Genomic DNA, 24,617 nt, shown 5'->3' with positions numbered 1-24,617 from the left:
CGACGATTTTCTTGAGGAAAGGTTGTATGTGATACAACCAGAAGATTTTGTCAATCCTGAAAAATGCTAACAAGTATGCAAAGCTCCAGCAATCCTTCTAAGGACTGGAGTAAGCATCTCGGAGTTGGAATGTACGCTTTGATGAGATGATCAAAGATTTTGGGTTTATACAAAGTTTAAGAGAAACTTGTATTTCCAAAGAAGTGAGTGGGAGCACTATAGAATTTTTTATGAGTATATGTTGTTAACATATTGTTGATCAGAAATGATGTAGAATTTCTGGAAAGCATCCAGGGTTATTTGAAAAGTGTTTTTCAATGGAAAACCTGGATTAAGCTACTTGAACATTGAGCATCAAGATCTATAAGGATAGATCAAAAACGCTTAATAGTACTTTCAAATGAATACATACCGTGACAAGATTTTGAAGGAGTTCAAAATAGATCAGCACAGAAGGAGTTCTTGGCTGTGTTACAAGGTGTGAGTATTGAGTAAGACTCAAGACCTGACCATGGCAGAAGAGAGAGAAAGGACGAAGGTCGTCCCCTATGCTTTAGACATAGGCTCTACAGTATGCTATGCTGTGTATCGCACCTGTAGTGTGCCTTGCCATGAGTTAGTCAAGGGGTACAATAGTGATCCGGCAATGGATCACATGACAGCGGTCGAACTTATCCTTAATATCTAGTGGACTAAGGAATTTTCTCGATTATGGAGGTGGTAAAAGAGTTCGTCGTAAAGGGTTACGTCGATGCAAACTTTGACACTAATCCGGATGACTCTGAGTAGTAAGCCGGATTCGTATAGTAGAGCAGTTATTTGGAATAGCTCCAAGTAGCGCGTGGTAGCTGCATCTACAAGATGACATAGAGATTTGTAAAGCACACACGGATGTGAAAGGTTCAGACCCGTTGACTAGTAACCTCTCTCACAAGCGAGATATGAACAAACCCCATGGGTGTTGGATTCATTACAATCACATGGTGATGTGAACTAGATTATTGACTCTAGTGCAAGTGGGAGACTGTTGGAAATATGCCCTAGAGGCAATAATAAAATGGTTATTATTATATTTCCTTGTTCATGATAATTGTCTATTGTTCATGCTATAATTGTGTTATCCGGAAATCGTAATACATGTGTGAACACATAGACCATAACATGTCCCTAGTGAGCCTCTAGTTGACTAGCTCGTTGATCAATAGATGGTTACGGTTTCCTGACCATGGACATTGGATGTCATTGATAACGGGGTCACATCATTGGGAGAATGATGTGATGGACAAGACCCAATCCTAAGCATAGCACTAGATCGTGTAGTTCGTTTGCTGAAGCTTTTCTAATGTCAAGTATCATTTCCTTAGACCATGAGATCGTGCAACTCCCGGATACCGTAGGAATGCTTTGGGTGTGCCAAACGTCACAACGTAACTGGGTGGCTATAAAGATGCCCTACAGGTATCTCCGAAAGTGTCTGTTGGGTTGGCTCAGATCGAGACTGGGATTTGTCACTCCGTATGACGGAGAGGTATCTCTGGGCCCACTCGGTATTGCATCATCATAATGAGCTCAATGTGACTAAGTAGTTAGTCACGGGATCATGCATTACGGAACGAGTAAAGTGACTTTCCGGTAACGAGATAGAACGAGGTATTGGGATACCGATGATCGAATCTCGGGCAAGTAACGTACCGATTGACAAAGGGAATTGTATACGGGATTGCTTGAATCCTCGACATCGTGGTTCATCCGATGAGATCATCGAGGAGCATGTGGGAGCCAACATGGGTATCCAGATACCGCTGTTGGTTATTGACCGGAGAGTCGTCTCGGTCATGTCTGCGTGTCTCCCGAACCCGTAGGGTCTACACACTTAAGGTTCGGTAACGCTAGGGTTGTAGAGATATTAGTATGCGGTAACCCGAAAGTTGTTCGGAGTCCCGGATGAGATCCCGGACATCACGAGGAGTTCCGGAATGGTCCGGATGTGAAGATTTGTATATAGGAAGTCCAGTTTCGGCCACCGGGAAAGTTTCGGGGTCACCGGTATTGTACCAGGACCACCGGAAGGGTCCCGGGGGTCCACCGGGTGGGGCCACCTATCCCGGAGGGCCCCATGGGCTGAATTGGGAAGGGAACCAGCCCCTGGTGGGCTGGTGCGCCCCCCCATGGGCCTCCCCCTGCGCCTAGGGTTGGAAACCCTCAGGGTGGGGGCGCCCCACCTGACTTGGGGGGCAAGTCCCCCCTTGGCCGCCCCCCCCCCTTGAGATGGGATCTCCAGGGGCCGCCCCCCCCCCCCCCCCGGCCCCTATATAAAGGGGGGAGGGAGGGCTGCGCACCCAAGCCCCTGGCGCCTCCCTCTTCCCCCGTAACACCTCTCCCTCTCGCTGAGCTTGGCGAAGCCCTGCCGAGATCCCCGCTGCTTCCACCACCACGCCGTCGTGCTGCTGGATCTCCATCAACCTCTCCTCCCCCTTTGCTGGATCAAGAAGGAGGAGACGTCTCTCCCAACCATACGTGTGTTGAACGCGGAGGTGCCGTCCGATCGGCGCTAGGATCATCGGTGATTTGGATCACGACGAGTACGACTCCATCAACCCCGTTCTCTTAAACGCTTCCGCTCGCGATCTACAAGGGTATGTAGGTGCACTCCTCTCTCTCGTTGCTAGATGACTCCATAGATTGATCTTGGTGATGCGTAGAAAATTTTAAATTTTTGCTACGTTCCCCAACACGTAGCCCCCCCCCCCCACCGTTCGCCTGGGCCAGTGCCCAATCGGATTGGGGCTTCGCCCGCAGTGCCCGAACCAACTTTGGCCATGGGCCAATGACACAAGGGGCCCACGCCCCTGGAACAATTTTTTTTTAAAGTTAATAAATAAATAATTAATTAATTAATTAAGTTAAATTAATTCTGTTTAGCTAAGCTAATTAAAATTAGTTAACCTAATCAATGTAATTAAGCTAATTAACATGTTTAGTTAATCTAAGTCAATGACATATGGGACCCACGCGTCAGCTTGACCCAGTCAACACCTCTGTTGACTGATGATGTCATGCTGACGTCATGCTGATGCAGTAATACCATTTTCGAATTAAATTAATAATAATAATTTATAAATTGAATAAAATCTTTAAAAAATAATATAAAATAAACCGTAGCTCGGATGAAAATACTTTGTACATGAAAGTTGCTAAGAACCACGAGACGAATCTGTATACGCAGCCCGTTCGTCCGCCACACATCCCTAACCTATCAAACTCGCAACTTTCCCCCTTCGGTTCATCTGTCCGAAAACGCGAAACACCGGGAATACTTTCCCGGATGTTTCCCCCCTTCGCCGGTGTCACCTACTGCCGCGTTTGGGCACACCTAGCATCACGCTTTGTCATGTCATGCATCGTTATGCATCTGTTTGCATTGTATTCATTGTTTCTGCCCCCTCTTCTCTCCGGTAGACTACGAGACCGACGCCGCTGCTGGTGCCCCGACCGACTACGCTATTGACGACCCCTCCTTCTTGCCAGAGCAACCAGGCAAGCCCCCCCCCCTTGATCACCAGATATCGCCTATTCTTCTCTATACTCTTGCATTAGAGTAGTGTAGCATGTTACTGCTTTCCGTTAATCTTATTCTGCTGCATAGCCTGTCTTTGCCACTACTGTTGTTACCTTTACCTGCAATCCTACATGCTTAATATAGGATGCTAGTTTTCCATCAGTGGCCCTACATTCTTGTCCGTCTGCTGTGCTATACTATCAGGCCGTGATCACTTGGGAGGTGATCACGGGTATATACTTATATACTTTATACATGATACATGTGGTGACTAAAGTCAGGTCGGCTCGAGGAGTACCCGCGAGTGATTCACGGATTGGGGGCTGAAAGGACCTTTGTCCCGACGGCCCTCTGGGTGGATCTTTGTGGCGGAGCGACAGGGCAGGTTGAGACCGCCTAGGTGAGAGGTGGGCCTGGCCCTGGTCGATGTTCGCGGTTACATCAATTAACATGCTTAACGAGATCTTGGTATTTGATCTGAGTCTGGCCATTTGGTCTATACGCACTAACCAACTACGCGGCAACAGTTATGGGCACTCGACGTCGTGGTATCAGCCGAAGCCTTCGTGACGTCAGCGACTGAGCGGCGCACGCCAGATTGGACCGCGTAACGTGACTTCCTTCGTAATGGAGGTTGCTAGGTCTGCTTCCGGCCGCCCTCGCAACGTGCAGGTGTGCAATGGGCGATGGGCCCAGACCCCTGCGCCATAGGATTTAGACCGGCGTGCTGACCTCTCTGTTGTGCCTAGGTAGGGCTGCGACGTGTTGATCTTCCGAGGCCGGGCATGACCCAGGAATGTGTGTCCGGCCAAAGGGGATCGAGCGTGTTGGGTTATGTGGTGAACCCCTACAGGGAAGTTTATCTATTCGAATAGCCGTGTCCCTCGGTAAAAGGACGACCCGGAGTTGTACCTTGACCTTATGATAACTAGAACCGGATACTTAATAAAACACACCCTTCCAAGTGCCAGATATAACCCGGTGATCGCTCTCTAACAGGGCGACGAGGAGGGGATCGCCGGGTAGGATTATGCTATGCGATGCTACTTGGTGAACTTACCATCGACTCTCTTCTACATGCTGCAAGATGGAGGAGGCCAGAAGCGTAGTCTTCGACAGGATTAGCTATCCCCCTCTTATTCTGGCATTCTGCAGTCCAGTCCACCGACATGGCCCTTTACACATATACCCATGCATATGTAGTGTAGATCCTTGCTTGCGAGTACTTTGGATGAGTACTCACGGTTGCTTTTCTCCCTCTTTTCCCCCTTTCCTTCCTACCTGGTTGTCGCAACCAGATGCTGGAGCCCAGGAGCCAGACGCCACCGTCGATGACGACTCCTGCTACACCGGAGGTGCCTACTACTACGTGCAGCCCACTGACGACGACCAGGAGTAGTTAGGAGGATCCCAGGCAGGAGGCCTGCGCCTCTTTCGATTTGTATCCCAGTTTGTGCTGGCCTTCTTAAGGCAAACTTGTTTAACTTATGTCTGTACTCAGATATTGTTGCTTCCGCTGACTCGTCTATGATCGAGCACTTGTATTCGAGCCCTCGAGGCCCTTGGCTTGTATTATGATGCTTGTATGACTTATTTATCTTTAGAGTTGTGTTGTGATATCTTCCCGTGAGTCCCTGATCTTGATCGTACATGTTTGCGTGCATGATTAGTGTACGATTGAATCGGGGGCGTCACAACATGTGCGTGAAAGTTTGAGTCCTTGTGTCATATCGGTCATTCTTGTGCCAAAAAGAGACGGTAGCTTTTGCATGTGTTCCGATTGTAGACCTATCAACGCTATCACCGTTCGCTATAGGTATCCCATTCCACGCCTTGATGATATGCTTGATGAACTTAGTGGTGCCACTATCTTTTCCAAAATTGATCTCAAAAGTGGCTACTATCAAATCCGCATACAAGAGGGTGATGAATGGAAAACTGCTTTCAAAACAAAGTTTGGTTTGTATGAGTGGTTAGTCATGCCTATGGGTTTATCGGAAGCACCGGGTACTTTCATGCGTCTTATGCATTATGTGTTTCGCCCTTACATTGGTGAGTTTGTTGTGGTCTACTTCGATGATATCCTTGTTTTTAGCAAATCTCTCAAAGATCATGTGAAAGTGCAACTATCCCTGGGTGGTTTTGGTAATTCCTAACAACATATAGCTCATTGAGCTAATGCTATTTCAAGTTAAATATTTCAGGAAAGCTCAATGATTGGCATGGCATGGATTAGAAAGTGGACCCCTCAAAATGTTAAGGACAAAAGATTGGCTCAAGCTCAAAGCACAAGACTCTACATTTTACTTTTAGTGATCCAAAATCACATTGAGTCCATAGGAAAAGCCAATACTATTAAAAGGGGGTGAGGTGTTGCTTAATGAGTTACTTGCTCAAAATGCTTAGTGATATGCTCCAAAAACCCTCAACTACTTTCTCATATCCACATATGTCCCAAACCAAAAGTCAAACTCGGCCCCACCAAAACTTTCTATCCGGCGCCACCGAGTTCACTTGACATAGCCACTGCCACAAACCCTAGTCACTTCGGTCTCACCGATAGGGATCTCGGTCTCACCGAGATGGGATTGCAACCTCTCTGTTTCCCTTCGTAACGTTTCGGTCCAACCGAGATGAGCGATCGGTCCCACCGAGATTGCAATGCAAACTCTCTATTCCCCTTCGTAACGTTTCGGTCTAACCGAGATGAGCGAATCGGTCCCACCGAGTTTGCCTGACCAACTCTCTGTTTCTCTATTACCAAAATCGGTCCCACCGACTTTTGTGTAATCGGTCTCACCGAGATTACGTTATGCCCTAACCCTAATGAAATCGGTCCCATCGAGTTGACATGTCGGTCCCACCGAAAATCCTAACGTTCACATTTTGAACTAAATCGGTCTGACCGAGTTTTATAATTCGGTCCCACCGAGTTTGGTGATTTTTTTGTAATGGTTAGATTTTGTGTGGAGGCTATATATACCCCTCCACCCACTCTCCATTTGTGGAGAGAGCCATCAGAACATGCCTACACTTCCAACATACATTTTATGAGAGAGAACCACCTACACTTGTGTTGAGGTCAAGATATTCCATTCCAACCACATAAATCTTGATCTCTAGCCTTCCCCAAGTTGCTTTCCACTCAAATCATCTTTCTACCAAATCCAATCCTATGAGAGAGAGTTGAGTGTTGGGGAGACTATCATTTGAAGCACAAGAGCAAGGAGTTCATCATCAACACACCATCTATTACCTTTTGGAGAGTGGTGTCTCCTAGATTGGCTAGGCGTCACTTGGGAGCCTCCGTCAAGATTGGGGAGTTGAACCAAGGAGTTTGTACGGGCAAGGAGATCGCCTACTTCGTGAAGATCTACCCTAGTGAGGCAAGTCCTTCGTGGGCGATGGCCATGGTGGGATAGACAAGGTTGCTTCTTCATGGACCCTTCGTGGGTGGAGCCCTCCGTGGATTCGCGCAACCGTTACCCTTCGTGGGTTGAAGTCTCCATCAACGTGGATGTATGATAGCACCACCTATCGGAACCACGGATAAAAAATCTCCGTGTCTACATTGCGTTTGCTCCCTCCAAACTCCTCCCTTTACCTTCATATGCAATTGTTTTACATTCCGCTGCTATACTCTTAGAATTGCATGTGTAGGTTGATTACTTGATTTGTGCTAAGTTGCTAAAATCTGCCAAGACTTAAAATTGGGAAAAGGTTAGATTTTTATTTGGTCAAGTAGTCTAATCACCCCCCCTCTAGACATACTTTCGATCCTACATCATGTCACCCATGTCCGCACCGTGTTACAAACTCTCGAAAAGAGTGTCTATATGCTAACATGGAAAAATGCCTTTTTGGCATCGATAAGCTCGTTTTCTTGGGTTTTGTTGTGTCCTCTAAGGGTGTTCATGTTGATGACTCTAAGATCAATGCTATTAAAACTTGGCCTCAACCAACCAACTTGCAACAAGTGTGTAGTTTCCTTGGTTTAGCCGGTTTCTGTCATAGATTTGTGAAGGACTTTAGCACTATCGCTTCACCTTTGCATGCTTTGAGTAAGAAAAATGTGCCTTTTGTTTGGGGACCCTCCCAAGATAATGCTTTCAATGCGCTTAAGAATTTGCTTACTCATGCTCCCGTGCTTGCATTACCCAACTTTGACAAACCCTTTGAAATTCATTGCAATGCTAGTGGTAATGGCATAGGAGGTGTGTTAACTCAAGAGAAGTGCCCCATAGCTTACTTTAGTGAGAAACTCTCCGGAGCGCAACTCAATTACCCCATCTATGACAAAGAGCTTTATGCTTTAGTCCGCGTTTTGCGTGAATGGGAACATTACCGTCGGCCTCATGAGTTTGTCATCCACACCGACCATGAAACGCTTAAGTACCTTAAGGGTCAAATTAAGTTGAACAAGCGTCATGCTAAGTGGAGTGAGTTTATTGAGTCTTTTCCTTATATCATCAAGTATATCAAAGGAAAGGAAAATGTTGTGGCGGATGCGCTATCCCGTATATGCATGCTCGTTACTCAACTTGAATTGGATGTCATTGGCTTTGAGCACATAGAAGACTTGTATGCGCATGATCCTACTTTTGCTATTCCTTATGCCAAGTGTTTGACGCATACATCTTGGGATTGTTATTGCATCAAAGATGGTTATCTTATGAGAACTAACGAACTTTGCATTCCCGAGTCTTCTCTTCGTTTGTTGCTTTTGCAGGAATCTCATGGAGGAGGACTAATGGGACACTTTGGACGCGACAAGACATTTCCTACGCTCTCCAAGAACTATTTTTGGCCCAAGATGTTTCGCGACGTCAACCGCTTCACCAACCGATGCTCTACATGTCGCAAAGCTAAGTCTAAAGCTCAATCTCATGGTCCCTATATGCCTCTTCCAATTCCGTACCAACCATGGGAAGATATTAGCATGGATTTTGTGCTTGGTTTGCATAGAACTAGAAATGGAAAGGATTCCGCTTTTGTTGTTGTGGACAGATTCTCCAAAATGGCTCATTTCATTCCTTGCAACAAGATAGACGATGCTTCACACATTGCAAATCCTTTTTGTAGGGAAATCTTGCGACTTCATGGAGTGCCAAAGACGATTGTCTCGGACCGTGACATCAAGTTCTTGAGTTACTTTTGGAAGACCTTATGCGCCAAGCTCGGAATCAAGCTACTATTCTCCACGGCATACCATCCACAAACGGACGGCCAAACGGAGGTGACCAACCGCACACTCTCTACTCTACTTCGCGTCTTGATCAAGAAGAACATCAAGGAGTAGGAAGAGTGCCTACCGATCACCGAGTACGCCTACAACCGCGCAAGACATACAACTACCGGCAAGTCCCCCTTCGAGGTCGTCTACGGTTTCAACCCGTTGTCCCCATTGGACATTCTTCCTCTACCACTACAAGAGCACATCAACATGGACGCAAGCACCCGAGTGAACTATCTCAAGAAGATGCATGAAGATACAAGGCACACCATCGAGCGCCAAGTACAATGGCTCGCGACCAAGATCAACGTCAACAAGCAACCCATGATATTCAACATTGGAGATCTAGTGTGGCTACACCTTCGCAAGGATCACTTCCCCAACGAACGCAAGTCCAAACTTCTACCACGAGCGGATGGACCCTTCAAGGTGCTTGCACGCTACAACAACAATGCTTACAAGATCGACCTCCCACACAACAAGTACAAGTGAGCGACGTCTTCAACGTCAAGGATCTATCGCCCTACCATGGTGATGAAGATTTCGATCCGAGGTCGGATCTTTCCCAAGGGAGGGGAGATGATGCGGAGCATCCCAAGGTCATCCCCATGGACCTACCTACGTCTCCCACGACACCACTTGGACCTATGACCAGAGCCCGAGCGAAGGCTATCGAAGATAAGGTGAACTCGCTCCTTTCCGAACTACCACCTTCGACACATGAGACATGGCTAGTACCTCAAACGGAAACACTATGTGTGCTCAGGTACTTGGAGGAAAGTCACGGAACATTTACATCCAACGGACAAGACGGCGAGGACACCGAGCGTGAAGGACAAGAAGAAGAGCTACCACGGAAGCTACAGCCACCGGACGACCGGCCCAGCCCGGACGTCTGGCCCCTGAAGGACACAACAGCCCAAGGAATCCAGGCCATCGAAGGCTACAGCGGCCGGACGTCCGACCGGGTCCGGACGACCGACACCTCCCAGGCCCCGGACGTCCGAGCCTCTCCGGACGACCGTCGCCACACCACCCGAGCGGAAACAGCGGAAATCCGAGGAAGACCGAACGACCGGCGACCGGACAACCGGCCACCTACGGAGTCCGACGCCACGGCGACATAACGTAATCTACGGAAGTCCGAAGATCTACGGACGTCCAGACCGTCCCGAGCCTCCGGACGTCCGACGCCCGCCGGACGTCCAACCCCTGGCTGTGTCTGCTGTGTCCAGTTGCGGGATGAGGCCCATGTACCCCTTCACTTCGCCCCCCATTTGCACTAAGACTATAAATAGACCTCCTCCTCATCCTAGTTAGGGTTAGCATTGGTTTAGCTCATATGTGAGATAGAGCTTTGCTCATCCATTACGGATCTACTCCTTGAGAGAGACCGCGGCCCCTCTTCGGAGAAGATCCCCTTGGATTCAAGACCCCCTCTAGGGTGGCCCCCATCAAGACCTCCTTTGGAGAAGACCAGTTACCCCCTTTGTATCGTCCCGTGTTGACTTTGGATCGTGTGATCTCTTTTGTGTTCGAGAATCTAGCATATGTGTGATCATTCTTGTTGGTTTTTAGTGTTTCTCTCGTGTTTCTCCTCGTGTTCTTCGTGTTCATCGCGGGATCCGCTCCCTTTCGTGAAAGATCGGCCATCTAGGGTTCCACCTTACATCAGACTACATTCGAATGTATGGAGACACCTTTTAAAGTATAAGTTCACTCATTTTGCTCCATAGGAAGCTCTACAAGAACGGAGAGAGTATAAAGTTAGCATACACTCCCTCCGTTCCTAAATATAAGTCTTTTTAGAGATTCTAATATGGATTGCATTCGGAGCAAAATGAGTGAACCACACTCTAAACTATGTCTACATACATCTGTATGTAGTCTATATTGGAATCTCTAAAAAGACTTATATTTAGGAACGGAGGAAAGTATAAATTTGAATCCCCAATACTAATAAGATGATCCACTAGGCATTATGACGTTGTATTTTTTTGAAAAGGCCCAGCCATGGCTGGTTTCTCATTGATATTAAGCAGGGAGGCATTACGACGTTGTAGCAACAAATCCATACATTCAACTCAAAAGGTCAAAACGGGGATAAGCTTACACATGATAGAGGAACAAAAAAGCGACTGGATGCTCATAACTGGTACTAGTATGTAATTTACATTGTCCACATACTTACAGAAAGGGGAAGAATGCACACTCCACTCTGCCGCAACTAAATGATACAACAATATGGTGATTTAACTCATTTCACTGCACAAAAGGCTGTTGTCCTAACCTCTAAGGCTCTTGCTCGCCTCCAAGGGGGGAAAATCCCCCAAATAATCGCTATTTACAAACGATTCCCCGCGCCTTTCTCTCCTCCTAACAGTATGTGTTAACTTAACACCAGGCTAAAACTGTTGGCCACCCAAAATCGCTATCCTTTCAGTATATCACGACACCGGTCCGTTGCTTTGCAATGTGCGATCGGAAACAGACGAAAGCTCCTCCTCCAAGGCACTAAGAAGATCAAGGTACTCGCTGAATACATCGTGTGACTGCAAGTGGTTTGCACACATGTCAGAGACGCCTATAAGATTCATAAACCCTGAAAAATGAGCACCATTTGTGCTTTGCTAACCTGTAGAGTGATGCTATATGCTTTCCACAACCTCAGATCATGTCGAAAGAGATCCACCAAAACCTGAGGAAAATAAAAAGAATGCATTACAGCAGCAAGGACCACTAATTTTGCAAAACCAAACAATTCACCTCTAAATGCTACTCCCTCCGTTCCTTGATATAAGGCGTATAATTTTTTGAGAAAAAAATCAAAATATAAGGTGTATTGGGTTGCACAACTCATTTGGATAATTTTTTTAGGGATTTGATTACATTTCCTTATATCAAGCAAGCTCCTCTATTTTCTCATGTCAATTAGTCAGGTGAAATCTTGCCCAAAACTTGTGAAATTTTCCCTCCATGTGCGTTCTTTAATTTCCGTGCCAAAAACTATACACTCTATATTTAGGAATGGAGGGAATAATATTCACTGATAACAGTGCACCAACAAGATTAATATTATCTGATCTCAAAAAAAGATTCTACAACAATCAATCCATCCAGTTAAGTGCAAGTTGTGCGGCAAGTAAATACTAGTGGGCAGTAGTGAAGAACCAGATACATGGTAAAGCCAAAAAAACAACTTGAGCACAGATGCAAAGGCCAATGACAAGGTTACCAAAGAACCGCACATTCAAACATTTTAACTAGCGCATAAGAATTACTACCTCCGTCCTGGTTTATTGGTCCCCTTAATATTTTGTGCCAAAATTTTGACCATAAATTTAACTAATAAAATAATAATGCATGTCATCAAAAATTACATCGTCGGATCCGTATTTAAACATAGTTTTCAATAATAGTATTTTTCGATTACAACATTTTGTTAGTTAAATCTGAGGTCAAATTTTGGAACAAAATTCGAAGGGGGCCAATAAACCAGGACGGAAGTAGTATTAACCATGTCAAAGCATAGATCTATACAAGTATTACCTCTGCACGCCTCAATAAAGTTGCTAGCACGACAATCCATTCCTTAAACTTGACAGAACACATATGAGCAAGAAGGAACTCAGCATCTAGCCGGCTCTGAAGTGTGTCCATTTGGAGCTGTCATTAAAATATCAATAATACAAGTGAGAACATTATTCTCCAAGAAAAGTAGATGGAAAAAAATATTTAATAATATTCTTTTATTGTGTGACTTGCAAACTTTTAAACCAACCAACGGTGTATTGACTATTGAGGTATGTGATGCATCTGCTTGAACCAAGTAAACAGATGATCTACACAAGATCATCTCAGCTTATTGTTCCTGTATTTTCAATACTGTCAAGTAATTTGCTTATTTTCTCGAGCAAATCATCTCCCTAGGTACTTAAAAGACATTCATAACGTTCAGGTTCTAGCTTTGTTGAGCACAGCACAACTAGCACGAGAAAACTGCGGCAAACACTACTATCATTTTTCCAAGACTAAGAACGTCAATACCATTTACAATGTGACCAATACCTGGTCGAATTTAAACAGACTGACATGGAGAGTTTCACTAGGGCTGTCAAAAAAGTTCAATCTCGACCAACTGTTTGACCATGATCTGTTCTAGGCTCGGCTCGAGTTCAGCTCGAGACACTAACGAGCCAAGCTCAAGCCTGACCTCAAGCTGGCAGGCTTTAGAAGCTCGAGCTCGAGAAGTTCGGTAAAGCTGGACAGTACCAGGTGTTCCACCGTCATTTCCCTGAAATTTCAAATGTCTAGCACCTGCTTAGAATCCCAAGCCCACCATTCTTCCGACCATGTGTTCAAGCCCGAATGGAGTTTTAATCCAAGAAGTAAATATGGCAGCAAATGCCCTAAACTGATTGGCTTTCTCAGTTTGCAATTAAGCACCGGTTCATGAGAATATTCCCCACAAAAAAAAGGCGTGTGCAAGCCTTTGACAGGTCAAGAGCCCTTCATTCTGCGACTCAGATAGGCTAGGATTCATGTCTCGGCCCTGGGTGTGTATTCGCTCAAGCTCAGCTCATTGACAGCCCTAAGTTTTACAGTTCAGGATTGCAGATTTTTCAAAATTTAAAATATGTAATATATACAGTACAAGCCCAAATGTTTTTGCAAAGCAAAAGTTCTAAATAACTAGGTGTCATTCCACTAATGATGATTTCATGACCAAGACAAAGACACCCAAATTTGCAAAGAAAATTGAGCACAAAGTAAAATTGAGGTATTGACTTGATGATTTGTTAAACAAAAACCTTTTCTCCAATTAGTTCAAGTGCAGATGCAAAATTCTCCAGTCGGGCAGACCCTTGCCTTTCTCGCTGAAGATATTCCTGCATGAAGTTACAATGAAGTATGAGAACAAGTGGCTTTAAAATCAATACTGTTACAATGATGAATGGTGAGAATCTCACCACAAGATCAAATTGAGTCCCTTTGACAAAAGCAACGAGCTTTGAAAGTTCCTTGCCAGACATCAAATAGCTGGCATGGCTCTCCAGAATGTTCATAACAGAGTTAATATGTGGGCTAAGTTCTTTCATTGAGTTACTGTCCAAAGAGGGAATAACACATAAGTTCTGATAACACCACCATAACCATTAAAAAAAAGGACATGACCTTTTAAAGTTAACTACAAAATGTACCTTTTCAAGTCAGAAGATTGTCTTTTGTATGGCGAACGGAATAGAAGATAGCCCATAAACCTTGGAGATAGTTTTTCAGAGTCCGTATTGGCATTTTCAAAGTCTCTGCCAGACCTTAGCAAGAAGCGGACCTAAACAACATTGCTGGCATTCCTTAATTCCACTGGAGACTATAAATATAGGAAATAGACAGGTCATAGCATAAAAAGCATACCAGCTCCCCAGCAAGCTCGTACAGAGATTCATCGAGTGTAGCCTGCAAAGTTACAAACACTTGAAATTGAGAGCTTGAACATGTGAGACAACTAGTACATATACCAAAACCACCTTATGATTAAGGTAAAAGAATTACTTGAAGCAAACGGAGTGCACAATACTGACTGACAGCAGGGCCTTCCAGCTTAGCAATGACCTGTAATCATACAACATTTTACGCACTAATTCTTGAACTAAATGATAATAATGGTGAAAATAATCTTTGTTAGTGCATAACTCTGAGAAATACTATCATGCATCAGACATTATTTAACATATCCTAAAAGGGCATACCAGTATGTAGCAAGCAGCAGTCCTGTACCATCTCCGTTGGAAACATTCCTCGAACATCCTACCATGGAAGATCAGTCATATAAGAACGCAACAATTATATTTATTTCAAATGTTAATCAATCATTAACCACTGTCGACGCTACACAGTAGTTCGTTGGTAAACATCGTAAACATTTATTTAGAATCTGCACTCCCAAGATACCAAACGCTGGTGCTGGACTGGTAACAGTAAACCTTCTGCAAGTATCTATACACACCAATAAGGAACCAACGGAGTTATAAAAATTGACTGCCAATACAAATCAAGCGACATACATATCCTCTAAAAACCTAAGAAAATGGCCAGTTTAACAAAATACCTGAGCTCTACAAAATTAAGGTCATTCTGACCACACAAGACAGTAGTCCAAGTTAGCGTGATTAACAAGTCAACCGAATCAACAATGGATCATTCAGATTCTTGTTGATGGACACCAACTATGGCACATGGAAGTGTGCAAATCTACACTCTAGCTGATGCACGGCAATTACTAAGAGCAAGAGAGTTACAACTACAAGGTACGCATCTTCAAAAAGGCAGCATACTTACTCTGTGGATCGTCCAGCTGCAGAGAAAAGATCTGCCCAGTGCCGGCCATCAGTTTTCCTAGCAACACTGACTACTACATCCATATATTCAGAAAAATTTCGAAGTAGGTCACATGTCTTCTCTAAAAGAGACTTCTTTGGAGATTCACTTTTTTGTGGAAGTTGATTTTTTGAAGCACTTGGCCTGCAATTAGCAAAGTGGCCAATCAGAAAAAGAAGTTGATTCATTATTTAAGCAATGATGGCATCAAAGCTAGCAACTTAGTGAACAAACGATGTAAAAATGCTACCAGTTACAGCATTAAATAGAAATATTAGAGTGATGGTCTGATGGATGGCATCCATTTGAAGGAGTTCTATTATTAAAAACTACACAATGAACTATGACATGTTCCCATCTTTGTTTCAGCTCCAGATTGCAATATGCAGTAGATTTTACGAGGACAGTGAAAGAGTCAGAATCAAATACCTTGATATATCTGCTTCAAATACCGTAAACAGAAGCCACTCTAAACAGTGAGAGAAGTGAGGTTTCTCTGCTGACAAGTTTGCCAAACGTAAAGCTTCTTCATGTTTGTCTCTCTGTTAAATAAATAGAATGGAGAAGTAATTTTAGAGGCACAAGAAAATGATTTATACCAGTAGTCCAATAAAGCATCATTGCAAACATATCTTCCCAGTAAAGCCAAAAATTAACCTTCCAAAGGCAACAACCCTAGATTAATGTAAGCGAAATCATCTTTTTTTATGCTTGCAATAAAGTATGTCCGAAGTCCTGCTACACAGTTCAACGCGGGCAAATATCATAATATAACAGTCCAAAAAATAAATGAATCCCAGCGTTCTCCCTAACGTAGGCAGAAGCCATGTTAGCTTTGCATATTCAGTCAGTAAGACAGCAGATAACGCCACTTATCCAAGCTAAAATCAATGGTGAGAAAGGATTTAGATGACAACGCATAAAAAATTATTCGTAGATCACATTGGATGTGTGTAGCAATGTTTATGCAATCTTCATCAAACTTGACCCTTTACTTTCATCTTTAAAGCATAAGTCCTGTTTTAACGGGTTGTGTACTAACACTAATCTGATGTAAGAACTCAAATTTAGAGGCACTGCTAGGAGCCCCAAAAGTATATTTGACTAATGTGAGAATCTGACATTTTTTTCATTCTTACCAGATTAACGGATAAGTTTCTGAATATTGCCTTTATTTTCATTAAAAAGGTCAACTGATAGAAAACATATACCAAAGAGGAATGGTCATTGCTAACTCTACCTGAAGAAGATGCCGTAGTAAACAATGCAATATTGTTTGCGCTTTTGGAGAAGGCTCAAAGCATGGGAACTCTGCGGTTGAAAAGGACGTCCTCTGAGAAACACCAACAACTGCACCAACATTTGGCAGGAGACCAAGAGGATACACCTCACGGTCAAACTCAAGCTCTGGATCCAACTACAGAATCAAATAAGACGTGCTCAATTATAATTTAGGATAACATCATGAAAAACTTTTCATTTGATAAAAGATCAGCATATGAAAATATCACAGCTTATATTAACAGATTTACCCAAAAAATATAAGCATTTCACATTAAGTAGGTGGAAAACTCCAAGCAGATATAAAAACCATTGCTTGACCTAAGAAGTAAGATCAGTACCTGCAGAAAATCCTCTTGCCTAAAAGGATTTGCTCCATGTGATGGGTACCATACCTGAAACAAAGCAGTTTCTGCATAAAAGGATAGCAGGCAAATACGACCCAAAGATACATGTGCATAATAAAGAAAATGTGTATTAAAGAATACCATTAAAACTGACCTGCATCCCTTGATGGCCATAGTCAAGCCATGAAACCTCTTTGATAAGATTACTCTTCTCTTCTTCTTGAGAACCGACGACCCAGAAGAGTTCAACTGAATTTGTAAGTGCTTGCTCATGTCCATCATCCATGTCCAGCACAGAAAGTTCCCCATTCACCCGCAAGATCAGACATCTGATATATTGCAAGCCAATAAAAATCAAGGAGAATAGGACCAAGTGACATCTGGATTAAAATATACCTTGAAGGTTGTTGGGACGACAGGTTAGAAGATTCATTTGTATCCCGCTTCAGCACACCTTCATCAGTTGGTTCAGGAATCAAGCGCATTGAAACAGGTGGGCTCTTTGGACTCATAATTGAAAGTTCTCGAACTGTTGAAAGCTGTTTAATCATGGAGAAATGTACGTTGTAAGGCAGAAGCAAACAAAAGAATCTACATTGAGGATGCAAAATTCTCAAGTCACCTGTAAAACTGGACTACTGGTAGGTGACAATTCTCCCGAGATCATCACATGGAATATATGCACATCAAATGGACTGTAGGTAACAAGAATGTAATCCTGAAAGACATCCATGACAATGGGTCTACCAAGCAGTGGTTTCCGGTAAAGTAAGGAGCTATGATCAAGGTGATATCTTGGGAAAAACAGCAGCTCGTACCTAAGACAAATGCAATGAACAAGGCATATTGTTAAATGCTAAATAGCAAGTCATACACATGAGAGAGAGAAGTGGTCTTTAAATAGGTAACGAAGCACTGAGAATAGAAAATATTAATGATTCTTTTGACATAGAGCAAACAGTGAGGTTCAGACAGTATCTATGTGAGTTCAAGCACTTGCTCAAAGCATGAAGCTCAGTAAACATAAATAAATAAATAAAGAGCTTCCATGCGCAGAGAGTTTCAGACTTGAGACAGTTACCAGATAGCAAAAAATAAGGTAAGAAAGTGAGACTAACGTGTTTGATGATTCAACATAATTGCATACGATGACTATTTTACCCAACCACAACAAGCCTTTGCATTGAATCTTTTGCTCTTGAGTAACATCCCCAAAAAAACGCCATCTTTTGTTTCGCAAATCATACAGCACTAGGCCACGAGAGCCAGCAACTGCCAAGTACATGCCATCATCACTTGCAACTACATGCAGAACTGGCCAGTTCTGTGAACTATAGGACACCTGTTTCCAAAAGAGAAGTGTTATAATTATCCATACATCAACATATGTTGCACTTTATTACCTAATAAACAGATCAAAAGATGAAACCGAAGACTTAACTGGAACATTAAGATGCAATATCTTAAGTTCATCAGTATCATCAGGTTGCACTAACAGGATTCGATCTTCGCCATAAAGAATCTGGCGAGTATATGTTGTGCTCGAAAGTCCTCTGTTGAGGCAACATTTGGCAAATGAGAAAGCAAGAACCCTTTCTGATAAGCTTTCTTCAACTGCAAATAATTTATATCCATAATCATCCCATTGAATGTGTGATGTCCCACCCATTAGAGGCTCAAATTTTTGGGCATTAGGTTTAACCATTGGAGACAAAGCAGAATTCGATCCGGCTTGACGAAATGTGCACATCAACCGACATCCAGATACAGACCAAACAGTAAGTCCCCTAAATTTCCATCCAACTGCAAAAGCACAATTGTCAGGCGTCCAAGATATACAAGTAACAGGACCTGTATCTTCCACTGAATACCTACAAATTTTTATCCAAGAAAAAAGAACAGTTATCTCAGCTTCAACAAAATAATAACTGGAAAAAATTGCTGCTAAATCAACCTAGTACACCTCAGTCGCAAATGACAGTACAAAATGTTGAAACATTGAAATTTCTGGCAAAATGACATGTTTAAGCATATGCACGAAAAGACAATATTGGCATTAGGTGCTTAACCAATACAATCAGGCACTCAAAATTCGCTTGAATTTGCAACACTTTGAGATGACAACGTCTAGTAAAGTAAAAAAATGTATCAAAATTTCACGAATGTTTCATTACATGTAAGAAGGGTGTCCTAAATCAGTACAAATTTGCAACCAACTGCCAGAAATTAGGTCGTCGGAACTCAGAACAACCAATGGAACTTGTACTTAACAGCTTAAGAAAACATATATCTGTATGAGAGTCTTACCCCCAATCAAACAAAGAAAGAGTGCGAATATGCCGCGCATTCTCAGCCAGGTCATACAATTCAACAACACCTCTGCTGCACCCGACGGCAAGAATCTGCTGTTCGGAAGCCACAGAAGTACACATTGCATCACCAGTGTTCAACCATCTGTCTACCCTGATGCCGCTGGTTTGCTTCAATCCCTTCTTACCGACCGTACAGAGCGCAACCTGACAGTCTGAGTACACAGCAACGAGCAATCTTAGCTTCACCGACAACTCAACATGGACGATAGCAAAATCCCCTGTGCAGCAGGGAGCAGGCCTTGCATTAGAATTTCCTCGCAAGCTAGGCGGGTCAAACACCAAAGCATCTACAACGGCAGCGGTTTTGTCGGGCGAGCATGCGGAGCAACGAAGCTTGAAGCTGTCCGAGAACTGGCAAGCAACAACAACAACAACACATGCAGCATGCTTAACATAGCAAGTAGGAGGCAAAGATGGCACAACTACTACATACTTCGCTTCTACCGGGCGACTTACAAGAAACAAAAGCAGTATGCATTTCCATGTACCTCAGCATTCCAGGACACGACCTGCAAGTGCCCGTTGGACAGCCCAAGGAGCATGCTCTTGCTGTCGCACGCGAAATTGCTCCTGCAACATGATATACCATACTAACACATTAGCTCCCCGCAGCAGGAATTTTGTTTGCCTCTCGTGTCTGGGGGTAGGGAGCAGTGGCCGGATACCGTACGTTATAGAAATGTCGTTGGCCAGAGGGACCTTCTCGACGATTATTTGGGATAGACCGGCGAGGCAGAGCCCGGGGAGCTGCTTGCCCCCGACGATCAGCGGCTTCCCCGAGAGCTGCACCTTGTATATGTGGAGGTAGAAGGAGGAGGTCTGCGCAGCACATAGAAGTGAGTCGTTGAGCGGAAGAGAGAGAGAGAGAGAGAGAGAGAGAGAGAGAGAGAGAGAGAGAGAGAGAGAGAGAGCGGGCGCGGAGCAAGCGGGGAGAGGCTGACCAGGACGGCGACGGTCTTGGCGTCGGGGCTCCAGACGGCGTGGGCGTTGGGGCCGTGCGCGGCGAGGGAGTCCGGGGAGCGGTCGAGGCGGGCGAGGCGGACCTTGTGGTGGGAGGCGGACCAGAGGTGGAGCGAGGCGGGGCAGACGGCGAGGAGGAGGCGGCCGAGGACGCGGAGGAGGACCGCGCCGTCGGACTCGCCCGGGTCCAGCGGGATCGACTGCGGCCACCCGTACGCCATGTACATCGCGGCGGCCCCCCCTCGCCGGCGGGCGGGCGAGATGCGGCGCGGGTCGGGGGAGATCTGAGGCTGGTGGGCGATGCGGGAGATGCACACCGGTTTTCTTTCTTTCTCTCTTCCTTTGTTTTGGCTTTTCGCTCCCTCTTTTTCCCTTTTCTTTTTTCCTTTGTCAAGTTGTTTATTTCAGAATCAGATCGGAGATTCCTGGCCATCAGATCGCTGCTGACTCGCATCTCCAAGGACACCACTAAAACCAAGCATACGCTGGGCCGGGCTTGTAAAAGCCCGATCTTCTTTTCTCAAGTCTGAGACCGGCCCGAAGCTCGAAATGCACTCTTTTCTCAAGCCCGAGCCCGGCCTGAATATTGTTTTTTAGTGTTCGCACATGTAAGCCTGGCCCGAAGCCCAAAAGCTCGGGCCGAAATCCTGGAAAAAAAAGCCCGAGCCCGGCCTAAGCTATCTTTCGGGCTGCAAAATGAGACCCGAGCCCAGTCCGAATATCAAGCCCGAAGCCCGGTTTTTTCAGGCTTGGTTGTCCATGCTCTCGGGTTTAGACACCAAACGTCCATGGGTGGACAGTGGACATGGGAGAGGTCATCCAAACCATATGGAGGAAACATCTCCCCTTACAGAAAAAGAACTAAATAAAATGTCCGCTAGCCTCACTTTGAATCATCGATCGCTAGCAATTCAACCATATTTTTAAATCCTAAGAAAAGTGTCAGATGTTCATCAAGTTTTTAAATTTATGGATCCCAAATTCAACCATACTCCTTGATATGACCTTCATCTCAAGCTTTCTCTCCTGACGATTTTACTGGACAGGCTTCAACGGGCTCGAGCCTGCCCTCCGAAATTAAAAAATTATTAGTTCCCAGCCCATCTCGTCCCACTGCCTAGCTGGTTGGTTCCCAGTTCTAACCCTTGTACTAAATCTAATGTGTGTTATACACAAACTAGCAGTCAGCTGTTCCAGCCAGTAAGCGGCCATCCAGCCGTTCCAGCAGTAGCGCGCTTGTCGTGCGTGCGAGCACGGCACCAGGGGACGAGGGACGCCCCCTTCTTGTGTTCGGCGAGAGTGCTAAAACGCTCAAGATCGACTGCAAACACATGCTGACGAAGATGTGATGTTTTTTTTTACCCAAGTTCAGGCCGCTCGAAAGCGTAAAACCCTACGTCTCACTGTTTATATTATCGTGTGGAGCTAGGTTCTTTCTCTTTAAGGCACTCGAGGAGGAAGAAGTGATGTCACTACTCGTTAGTGGGAGAAGCTTATGCCCTATCTTTGTGGTGTGTTGGAGATTTGAATGCAAAGGGTCTGAGCCCTTTTTCTACGTGTCCATGGACCTCCTTTTATACACCACAAAGAAGTTACCATAGTGACAAGCACAATGATGTACCTACCACATTAAATGCGGGTATATGTGTCGGCTCGGAGCCTTGTTGGGAGGGCGAGATGCCCGTCTTGTCACACTGCATGTCGGTATAGTTGTTTTTACCGTGACATGTCGGCGGCGAGGTGTCACACGCCTGGGGTGATGAATCACTCTAGTCTTCACCTAACCGCCATGTGGTGGTGTTCCCTATGCGATAGCTCACCCTACACCGTTGTAGGTTGTGGCGGGCCTATAAACTAGCCCCATCGTCGTAGGTCGTGGCAAGGGCAGATGTCACTCCTACCTCTTGAGCTTGCGTTGGTTTTTCCCTTAAAGAGGAAAGGGTGATGCAGCAAAGTAACGTAAGTATTTCCCTCTGTTTTGAGAACCAAGGTATCAATCCAGTAGGAGACAACGCGCAAGCCACCGAATACCTGCACAAACAAACACCAACTTGCAACCAACGCGACAAAGGGGTTGTCAATCCCTTCACGGTTATTCGCAAAGTGAGATCTGATAGAGATGGATAAACGGTAAAGTAATATTTTTTGTATTTTTGGTTTATGGAACGGAAAGTAAAGATTGCAAAACAAGTAAATAGGAAACTAGAATTGTAGATCGGAAACTTGTACGATGAAAAATAGACCCCGGGGCCATAGGTTTCACTAGAGGCTTCTCTCAAGATAGGAATTATTACGGTGGGTGAACAAATTACTGCCGAGCAATTAATAGAAAAGCGCAAAGTTATGACGATATCTAAGGCAATGATCATGAATATAGGCATCACGTGCGTGTCAAGTAGACCAAAACGATTCTGCATCTACTACTATTACTCCACACATCGACCGCTATCCAACATGCATCTAGAGTATTAAGTTCATAAAGAACGGAGTAACGCTTTAAGCAAGATAACACGATGTAGAGGAATTAACTCAAGCAATATGACGAAAACCCCATATTTTTATCCTCGATGGAAACAATACAATACGTGCCTTGCTGCCCCTACTGTCACTGGGAAAGGACACCACAAGATTGAACTCAAAGCTAAGCACTTCTCCCATTGCAAAAAAGCAATCTAGTTGGCCAAACCAAATCGATAGTTCGAAGAGACTTGCAAAGATATCAAATCATGCATATAAGAATTCAGAGGAGATTCAAATAATATTCAAAGATAAGCTGATCATAAATCCACAATTCATCGGATCTCGGCAAACACACCGCAAAAGAGTATTACATCGAATAGATCTCCAAGAACATCGAGGAAAACTTTGTATTGAGAATCAAAGAGAGAGAGAGAAGAAGCCATCTAGCTACTAGCTATGGACCCCGTAGGTCTGAGGTAAACTACTCGCGCTTCATCGGAGAGGCAATGGTGTTGATGTAGAAGCCCTCCGTGATCGAATCCCCCTCCGGCAGGACACCGAAAAAAGGCCCCTAGATGGGATCTCATGGGTATAAAAGGTTGCGGCGGTGGAGAAGTGTTTTCGTGGATCGAGAGGCACGGTTGTGATTTCGCGAGAGGCACGGGCGTGCCTCTTTCAGAAAGGGAAAAAAACCGTGCTCCCGGTTTGGTTTTTTCGTCCGGTTTTTTTGTGAAAAAAAGTTCGTCAAAACCTATCAACATGGGATCTAGTTTTGAAGATCTCGACGCGAGGAATCCAATGGTGAAAACGGTTTGAGATTTGGACGCACGGTTTAAGAGATAAAACGTTTTGAATAAACGAATCTACAAAAAAGGAAAAACTCCCAGGTTGCGACAAGTGGCGCGCTGCATGTGCGCCACTTGTCGTGACCTGGGAAGATGGAGTGTTCTTTACAATGAGTACTCCTTAATTAGTGATTTCGCTGTGCGGCGGGTTTCTTTAGTTCACTAGCAGGCGGACGCCGCGCCCGTTGTGAGGCCCGTGGGCTTGGTTGCGTTGTTTTTTATAGAAGAAAAGAAGGCAGTGGGTAAGCGAGCTAGCAGTCGGTAATGTGCAAGCCAATTTAACTTAGATAAATACCGAAAGGTATCAAAAATCACTTCACCCATGGTTACAAAAACTTAGACATTCCGGAGTTTGCGGCCGCCGCCGCTCACAGCTTTCGCCTCCACTACTCCCGCCCTTGTCGTCGTTGGAGGAGGTGGCCGGGATAATGCCCCGCGGCGGATTGTGGTGGCGAGGACGTATGCTGCCTCAACTTGGTGCCTCCAACCCGTTCCTTGGATCCATGGTCCGGAAGCCGCCATCTCCTCTCCGGTAGGCGTGTACTGACCCTTCGACGAGTTCTCGCACTCCTCGTTGCCAAGGGGAGGTGAGGGAGTCCTGGAATAGGGGGTCCTCGGGCTGCCAGCCTATATCCCATGGGCCGGATAGCTGGGCCACACTGCAGCTGCTGGAAAGCCGGACTATTGTGCGGCGTCGTATCCGGACAGGAGACCTTTGATGCCTTGGTGCGCACTCCAAGTCAAGATAGAAGATTCGGCGTGTTTATCCTCATGTTGCAACCAACATATGTAACCCTAGTATCCCTCGTGTCTATATAAACCAGAGGAGTTTAGTCCGTAGGGGTCAGAACAACAACCATCATCCTACTAGCCTAGGGTTTAGTTCATCTGATCTCGTGGTAGATTGACTCTGTAATCCCCATATACACAAGCAATATAATCGAGCAGGACGTAGGGTTTTACCTCTTAGAGAGAGCCTGAACCTAGGTAAACATTGTGTCTCTCGTCCCCTATTCCCCATTGATCCAAGATTCACAGCTCGGGACCCCCTACCCGAGATCCGCCAGTTTTGACAATGACATTGGTGCTTTCATTGAGAGTTTGAAAGCACAAGTGCTCCCTGGGTGATTTTGGTAATTAATGTCAACATATCTCTTGTTGGACTAATACCTTTACCTAGTG

At 44.9% G+C, this 24,617-nt stretch overlaps 1 protein-coding gene across 1 annotated transcript; it reads right to left on the bottom strand.

Annotated features, from left to right (window-relative positions):
- Positions 1–10,911: 10,911 nt before the first annotated feature.
- Positions 10,912–20,460, bottom strand: LOC123145811 (guanine nucleotide exchange factor subunit Rich). Its single transcript, XM_044565306.1, has 22 exons — positions 20,112–20,460; positions 19,841–19,989; positions 19,659–19,740; positions 19,106–19,521; positions 18,240–18,669; positions 17,917–18,140; positions 17,421–17,616; positions 17,195–17,337; positions 16,953–17,127; positions 16,793–16,846; positions 16,411–16,587; positions 15,600–15,712; positions 15,132–15,314; positions 14,543–14,600; positions 14,346–14,405; positions 14,208–14,249; positions 13,994–14,124; positions 13,763–13,898; positions 13,604–13,681; positions 12,342–12,458; positions 11,428–11,490; positions 10,912–11,344 (listed from the first exon to the last, which is right to left on the bottom strand). Exons 1-22 carry the CDS (start codon positions 20,355–20,357, stop codon positions 11,240–11,242), a joined length of 3,378 nt encoding a protein of 1,125 aa, XP_044421241.1. The 5' UTR covers positions 20,358–20,460; the 3' UTR covers positions 10,912–11,239.
- Between the last annotated feature and the right edge of the window lie 4,157 nt (positions 20,461–24,617).

This window comes from Triticum aestivum, chromosome 6D (assembly GCF_018294505.1).
Source record: "Triticum aestivum cultivar Chinese Spring chromosome 6D, IWGSC CS RefSeq v2.1, whole genome shotgun sequence".
NCBI lineage: Eukaryota > Viridiplantae > Streptophyta > Magnoliopsida > Poales > Poaceae > Triticum > Triticum aestivum.
Note: the sequence above shows the minus strand (reverse complement) of the source record. Positions and strands in the feature narration are given on the sequence as shown.